At 44.2% G+C, this 8,316-nt stretch overlaps 1 protein-coding gene across 1 annotated transcript; it reads left to right on the plus strand.

Annotated features, from left to right (window-relative positions):
• Positions 1 to 2,675: 2,675 nt before the first annotated feature.
• On the plus strand, positions 2,676 to 5,246 carry LOC147882680 (G-type lectin S-receptor-like serine/threonine-protein kinase At5g24080). The gene has a single exon (XM_087400475.1). It carries the CDS (start codon positions 2,676 to 2,678, stop codon positions 5,244 to 5,246), a length of 2,571 nt encoding a protein of 856 aa, XP_087256601.1.
• The last annotated feature ends 3,070 nt before the right edge of the window (positions 5,247 to 8,316 follow it).

The following is an 8,316-nucleotide window of genomic DNA, read 5'->3' on the forward strand; positions in this document are numbered from 1 at the left end:
CCATAGGTACTCCACTCTACAAACGTCCATTCCTTTACCTTGACAGGGAATTACCCAAGAAGCGGAAGGGTAATAAGTCCCAGATTGCAACATTTTCAAAAGGCACTTACTGAGTGTAGCAGTGTATCTGCACCTCAACTTGAATTTCCAAAACATGAACGCTCTTTCAAAAAAATTTGCACTTGTTAAATAGACCCAATTCTTAATTTCATCTGCACCATACCGGATATATAGCTCAATCCCAGCTCGCATATCATCTCACGTCACACCTTTGCAGACACTTTTAAAATGAGGCTGGCCCAAATCCTTCAGCCAGTATCCTGACATAACTTGATATGTATGTAGATTCTTTTGTTTCAAAGCACGACAAATGATTATACCCCTAGCTCGACGATTGGTATCCCACCGAAGATACTTTTGTATGACTCAATTCATGCTCTGGATGCTACGTGCGCTTATCTAGATGATCATTTGGAAGTGCAAATGATAAAGTGCACCACCTCTTTCGATGCCACAAAGACCAGGTATGCATGCGTCTTGCAAGAATCTCTCTACTTTAGGTAGCAACTGATTCACATCCACATCTGCACCTCCGACTCCTATGGTCACACTCAGCTCTAATATCTTCAAACTCGAGTTTTTCCTCGATCCACTCTTTCGAGGCCAGCCTCGCTTCCTCGTAATTATACAACACATAAACAACCAGTAACCAAACGATCAATTAGTAAAAACATAAGAAGCAAAGAGGAAACATCATAGGTCACCATACTTCCCTGTGTTCTCCTCAGCATCTACACAATGGTCGCCATCCTCATCAACCGGATCTTCCTCGTTCGCGTACAGTTCCCCGTAAGCTCTAGCCACTCTCTTGCCCTTCATACCGCGACGTTTTGTCTTCCACTTCATGGAAGAAAACCTCCACATGATAGAATTAACAATGGATGCACCATCGTGGCCACTCACCAACATAATAGTTGTTATTCAGTGTGAGCTTTTCCTCCAACCTCGAAATGAGGCCTTCACACGCAACTCCCCAATTTTACAAGCCCAAGGTTAGCCATGCATGTGACACATGGTGCAATGCATGGACACGACTGCGTGGCTATCCCCCTTAACACCACTCTCCCCCCCACCCAAAACAAGTCCCCCCTAAGCCCCCCCATATACTAATGCAATTTTTTCTCTCATAGGCTCCCCCCTATTAACAGGGTAGGATTAGAACCCACAATCTAGTCTTTCCCACATGTGAGCCCTACCACTAAGCTATAGAGTGGAAGAGCATACCTAGAGCTAGCTAAAATATTATAAATGGTCCCTCTTCCCCCTTCCTTTAGTACTTGCCTTCTTCTTTAAAGCCCCCTTCAAATGGTCCCCATTCTCCCTCCCCTTTAGTAATTGCCTTCTTCTTCAATGCCCCCTTCTTAAGTGGTCCCTCTTAATTGAAACTCCTCCCTCCCCCCTTTATCCCTTAGATCATGCCCTTTCCCTCTTCCTTTTCTCCCTTTATCCCTTAGATCATGCCCTTTCCCTCTTCCTTTTCACCCCTCTTCTCTTCCCAACAACTAATTAATGGGAATTTCCCAGTTTTCATTCAATGTATGGGGGGACATACTCAAATGATCAATTTTAAATCTCCCAATTTCTTTAAATCCAATGAACTATATTAATATATAGTATAGATTGATGGGCATAGAAAGACTATTCAAACATAGTATGTATCTAACAGAGATGAGTTATTGAAGTGAAGAGATATATTTAGAGGTAAGCGGCATATTTAATAAGAAATGATCATCACTTGACCTAGACTACTAGTAGTTCATGAGCATGACTCTTAGACCAACATGGCTCTGCTTTCTAACTTCATCTCAAACCTAAACACACCGTTTGCATAGTTCCATCACATGCCCAGACTTTGAAATGAGTCTTCTTGTTCCACTGTCAAGCTTTAGTGTCAAGCTTTGTTCTATCATATTATATACTTTATATGAAAACAAGGTGAATGACATTCAAGTGGCCTACCTTGAATCGGATGTGCATTAAGGAAAAGAGGGTGGAGAGAGAGCAAGAGAGAGATGATTTGGATGTGCAAGTAAGGACGAGAGAGAGAGAGAAAGAGAGAGAGAGAGAGAGAGAGGCTTGCCTTGAAATAGAAAGAGAGAGAAAGAGGGAGGAGAAGGTGGAACAACATGCCACCTATTTTTCTAAAAATTAGAAAATCCTAAATGGGATTTTTCATTTCTAGAGCGAGGGCTTTACTAAGTCCTCGCTTCAGGTAGGCCAAAAATGGGAAAATTTCTCCTTTTTCATAGAGTTTCAAACGTGTGACAAAGATGACAATGAAATCGTGTAGAATTGTTGACGATTGCTTCTAAAAAAGGGGGGACGTTATACTTGTTTAAGAACAACACAAAAAGCTAATTGTCAATGACTCATTCATCAAATTCATCGCTTGCTTCCTAGCACGTTCACGAGTACGACTTTTGCGCAATCCATCTTGTTAAGTTTTAACAATTCCTTTGTGCATGACTCATTCAACACGACCACCTCGAATTGCACGGCCCAAGATGGAAGCCAACTTAAAGCAGCAGCTTCATGCTGATAAGAGATAAGCAACCAGACGGACCTCGACGTTGCAACGCTTCAAAAACGTCCCTGAAAATATTTATCTTCCTTCCATGGCTTTGCCACAGAGGTTTGGACCGCTCTCTCGCTGCTTTCTTCTAGTATTCATCTTCACATATTTCGGACAGATTGCTGCTGCAGTCTCTGAACCGGGATCCTCCTTTTCGCCCCAACAAAGTAATAAGTACTGGTCATCGAGCAATGGAACTTTCATTTTTGGTTTCAGAGAAGTCGTTGCAAACCAGTACTTGTTGTCAATCTGGTATTCTAAAGATCCAAACAAAACAGCGCTCTGGTGGGCAAGTTTTGGAGAGAATCCAGTGGTAGACGTTGGTGCAACCTTGAATTTCACAGCAGCAGGAAACATTGAGCTTTTGAATTCTGGGAGGTCCGTGGTTTGGAGTAGCAATACTAGCAAGAAGAGTGTTTCCTATGCAGAGTTGCTAGAAACAGGAAATCTAGTGCTCAACGACTCCAGCAACAGCACGGTATGGCAGAGCTTTCAGTTTATCACTGATACTATCGTGTTGCCGCGTCAGGGGGTCCTAACAATTCCATCTTTATCCCTTCAATCCTATCCGACGACGACGACGAGGGAGAAGTGGCTGCAGGCGAGGGAGAACTCAACTTCATATGCTCCAAGTGGTTTTCGTCTGGAAACGGATGAATCTCACAACTTGTATCTTTCTGAAACAATGGTTCAAGATCAGAACGAATACACTTTCTGGTTTGGACTATTGAGCATCACGGGGGATTTTCAAATTGAGCAATCCAATGGAGTTCTATTCAGCAACGATAACTATTCGGGGGATTATTCGCTGAAGAGATTTACGCTTCACTACGATGGCAATCTACGCGTCTATGGCTGGAATTCCAGTGCCTGGCAGGAGATATGGGAGGCTATTTCAAATCCGTGCGAGGTGGGAAGCCCTTGCGGTCCATTCGGGATATGTGTGGCATCGGGTGAGAGTCTGAATTGCAGCTGTCCTCCCGGCTACCATGCCATAGATGCCAGTGATGATCTTTCACAAGGGTGTGCCAGCGATGAGAGTTTCAATCTCAGCTGCGGAGTAGATGCTAGCAAATACAACACAACCATGGTCCAGGTAGCCAACAGCGACTACCAACAGAACGACCTATTTCCCACCAACGTGCCCACGACGGACGAGCTCACATGCAGCAATCGATGCTTGCAGCTATGTCAATGCATGGCTGCGTCATACAGGAAGGATGGGTCAGACAAGTGCTATTTGAAGGGCAACAACGTGACTGGGTATTTGTTGGGGGGTTATCACACAGACAACAACGATTTGTTTGTGAAAGTGGTGAGTCACGTGGCGGTGGAGGCAGGGGGAGGAGGAGGAAAGAAGGGCGTGGCCGTGGGGATCGGGGCGGCAGCGGCGGCGACGGTGGTGGCAGGGATGGTGGTTTTAAGGTGCTGGACAAGGAGGGCGAGGGGCTGGTATAGCAGAGGAGACGCAGTGGCGGAGGAGGAGCCGGAAGTGACTGGAGGGCTTGTGAGGTTTACGTATGAGGAGGTGGTGGAAGCGACAAGGAATTTCAGCCATGTGCTAGGGGAGGGGGCATTTGGGAAGGTGTACAAGGGGTGGCTCGAGGAGAAGAAGGGTGGCGAAGCACCGGTTACGGAGGTAGTGCCAGTGGCTGTGAAAGTGCTCAAGGGAGAAAGAGGTGATGATGCAGCGATGACGGCCGAAGGCGAGCGGCAGTTCAGGGCAGAAGTCGAAACTCTCGGGAAGATCCATCACATAAATCTAGTGAGGCTCATCGGCTTCTGTGGCGGCGGAGGACGGAGGATGCTTGTTTTGGAGTACCTTGAAAAGGGGTCTCTTGATAAATATATTTTCCAAAGGGACAACTCTGCCATCTCTGCCGCCACCTCTTCCACTAGCTTATCTTCCGATGCCTCGAGTAAGAACCTCCGCCCAATTGTGGATCTGGCTAGCACATCGCCACTCACTTGGGCGACACGGTTCCAGATAGCTCTTGGCACTGCTCGTGGCATAGCCTACCTCCACCATGATCTCCACCAGTGCATCTTACACAGTGATATCAAGCCACAAAATATCCTCCTCGACGAACATTTCTTCCCTAAAGTGACAGATTTTGGCTTCGCTCGCCTCTTCCACCATCGCAACGAGCACCTCACCATATCCACTGTGAGAGGCACCCATGGCTACCTCGCCCCTGAGTGGCTCAATAGTGTGGAGATCACCACCAAGGCTGATGTCTATAGCTTTGGAATGCTCCTCCTCGAGCTCGTCCGTGGTATCTCCATCGAATTCGATCGCAGGCACCTATGTGATTGGGCCTTTGAGAAAATCTCTACTGTACCACCATTGCAAAAAGATTCAGCGCTGCTGCAAAACGCCTCTTATCCTGAGGAGGCTCTCCAACAACTCCGCCTTCTCAAAATTGGCCTCTGGTGCCTCCACTACCAACCCTCACTTCGCCCCTCCATGTCTCGCGTTGTCCAAATGCTTGAAGGTATTGTCCTTGTCGAAGTCCCCCCTAAGTTTGTCTCACCCTTCATCAACTCTGGGCATGTCCCCAACTCAAGTGCTGAAGACCAAATGCCCTCTAGCACATCTGCCATCTCTGGATGATGAAGAAGCTTGATTTCCTTTGTTTGAAGATGTGGAACAAAATGCGAAGCAAAGAGAGGTGAGGTTCAATTACTTTTATCTGTATGGACCCCATCAACCTGATTCTTCCAATGAAAATCTCTTACTCTAAATTCAATTCTTTTTCCAAATCAAGCCCTTCTTAATAGTCCAAAAATCGAGGTTTAATGTCACGCTACGAGAAGGTTTCATGAATTGCAAGTTTTAGGTTTAATATTAGGTCAAAAGTGAATGAGAAGGTTTCCACAATTGATAGTCCCCAAATTGATTGACTTTTCATTTTTTGATGGATGTGTGGACATAAGTGTTAATGGGCATGCGTTGATTTTTAAAAAACCAATTAAAAGCTGGTGTGTATTATCGGTTGGTTAGGTCCTTAAAACAAAGACTTGAATTGTAGAGGAAAGGGTTTAAACCACAAAAGCTCTCCAAAGCACAAAAATTAAGGTTCAAAGCCACATATGTGACGGGTCCCTTAGTTGTATATCCTTGGCTAATTGCAGAGTCCCATGTTCATCAAGAGGGTTGCAATTTGCTTGGTTAGTCGCTCAATTTCATATGAGACACGATGCCCCCAACTGCTGGCATGAGTCATGACCAAAATAAAGGAGTCCCGAAAAACTAGAGAGGGGCTGCTAGTCTAGCCGGTTGATGGCACTTGTTGGATTCAAAGGTTTCCTACCTAGAACCCTCTTGAGAGCTCTATTTACATTGTTTGAGGCCACATTTCCTCTATGTCTCCTTGCACTACCCTCACCTCTTCCAACTTCATCCCTGCCCTTTTTCTTCTCCATCCACAAGTTTGCCTTATCGCATGGGCCTGAACTCACAGAGCCAGCCTAAAATGGAGCACAATGTCGAGACTTGACATAGTGCATGATTCACACATCCCACATGACTTCTACTAGACACAGTGTTGGACATCCGTCCATGGGATATGGAAAGGTCTCGACCTCATGTGACATTGCTATGGGTTATGGCTTCCCTTGCCCAACGTAGTCCATCCATGATGCACATAAGTTTAAATCTAGAACTTGCTGGTGCGCACCATCCCATGTAGTTGACCAAGAAGGGAGGGCAAAAAAGACCACCGGGAAAGAAAACTGTGCTGAATAGGTATGTCATTAGGATCTAGGGATTTTCTTGATTAGGATAATGGATCCACCAACTTCTATTGATCGAAAGCAAGAAGGCCAATATGACACCACTCATCAACAAGGAGGCCTAATTAAAAATATTCGCACTCCAGAGGAGCAATGGGAGGACATAGCAAAACAATGCTTGGAGAATGGGTGTATGTCACGAGAGAGGAGGCATACCTATTGGTTGACGGCTACAAAGGTGCGGAGGCAAGAGAACTTTTGTTGTATGCATTATGATAGGGATCTATATGATGCTTTTGAATGACACTATGGCAAAGAGAATAATGTAAACCCGATCGCTAATGTCGTTCATTGAATGAACAGTGTTACTATAGGCCACTACCTCTTGCAATTCTTAATTTCAATACACCATGACTTCATAGTGCTACTTTTTCTCTTTTGTTTTGCATGCCCTTGGCCAAGTTGTGGCACACCTCTCGTGTGTTTGGTTGGCTGGCATGCATCACCAGAATCAACTGACTTCTCCTCTAGAGGTGTGCTAAGGAAGACACGTAGAAGAACACAGGTGGTGGATGCTGGGTTGGGAGTAGCAATGAGCAATTTGCTTCAAGGAATGTCCAAAGATGAGGAGGGGATAGACAATCATCACAAAGACATAGTTGAAGCCACTAGAAGCTTCCCCCAATCAACCTCAGGGAGTTCATCTCAAAAAATTTTAGTGTACCAGATGCATTCAAAAGGAGGGGTATTTTAATTCAACTTTTTTAAAAATTTAATAGATTTATAATAATAGGAGGGGGTTCTTAATTCAACTTTAGCAAAAATTCACTTAGTTCACAAGTAAAGAGGGGTGTGTTTATTGATCCAAAATTTTTAGTTGAGGGTTTTTTTTAATACCTCTTGAATGCACATGATACATAGGGTTTCTTAGTAGTGCACCCCCCAAGCAATCAACTTGACAATGTGACTTGTGCAATTGACCATTGCCTGGTCGATTCTAACAAATTCCAATTTGTCTTTTCCTAGCTTAGATCAACTATTCATGTTGATTATGCTTCAACCGTTGGATCTATTTCATGTGCTTTGTAAATGCCAACCAAGTGGAAAGGACTCTTGTGGGATGAGTCGAAATGGCTTTGCATCCTTTATGAATGTATTAATGTTGACATCATAATGTGGGATTATTTGCATACGTTGAGCAAGTTTTTGAAGCATTCTTTTATTATGATCAAACTATTTTAATGTTTCAGTCCTGCCTATTTTAATGTTGACATCAACTTTGTGCATGCTAAAATCTTGAAAAGACAAAAGTTGACTACTGCATAGATCAAGGAGCCTTCTTTCAAAACTTATTGAAGAGATGGGAAGTTCAGAGCATTTAGCCCTAGAGAGCTTCATTTAGTCCAAAAAGGGGATTTCAGTTTACCTGATGCATTCAGTCCACAATCAAAGCATTCAACAAATAATTGTACGGCATAAGACAATGCATACAACCAAACACGTGGGCAAGGCATTCAACCAACACTCAACCAACATTGGGCAAGGCATTCAGCCCAACATACAGCCCTTCAACTTGCCCGATGGATTCAGCACACAACAAGAGCATCATGGGGAATTCACCAATAGTAATAAGGAGACGTACCTGCGTGCAATAAATATATGAAAATTCCCCTTTTCTACCCCCTATTTACAAGACCTTACCTTATAAAATGTACCTTCCTTCCCTTACATAACCCCCCTCCCTTACAGTCATGTGGTACCATACGATAAACCCTAGTGGACCCCCCAGGAAGAGCATTTAGCTAACATTTGGCTTACGATGGAGCCAATCACTAGTGGGCACTTGTGTTTCTTGATTCTGTCACTTGTACTTTGTTGAAGTTCAATAGGATCACATGTCTTTTGTATTGTAGAAATAGATCCACTAGTATGGAAAAGAGAGTAAAAAG

The sequence above is a fragment of the Dipteris shenzhenensis genome, chromosome 29 (genome assembly GCF_047967505.1).
Source record: "Dipteris shenzhenensis isolate YYH24624 ecotype China chromosome 29, Dip_SZ_1.0, whole genome shotgun sequence".
NCBI classification, from domain to species: Eukaryota; Viridiplantae; Streptophyta; class Polypodiopsida; order Gleicheniales; family Dipteridaceae; genus Dipteris; species Dipteris shenzhenensis.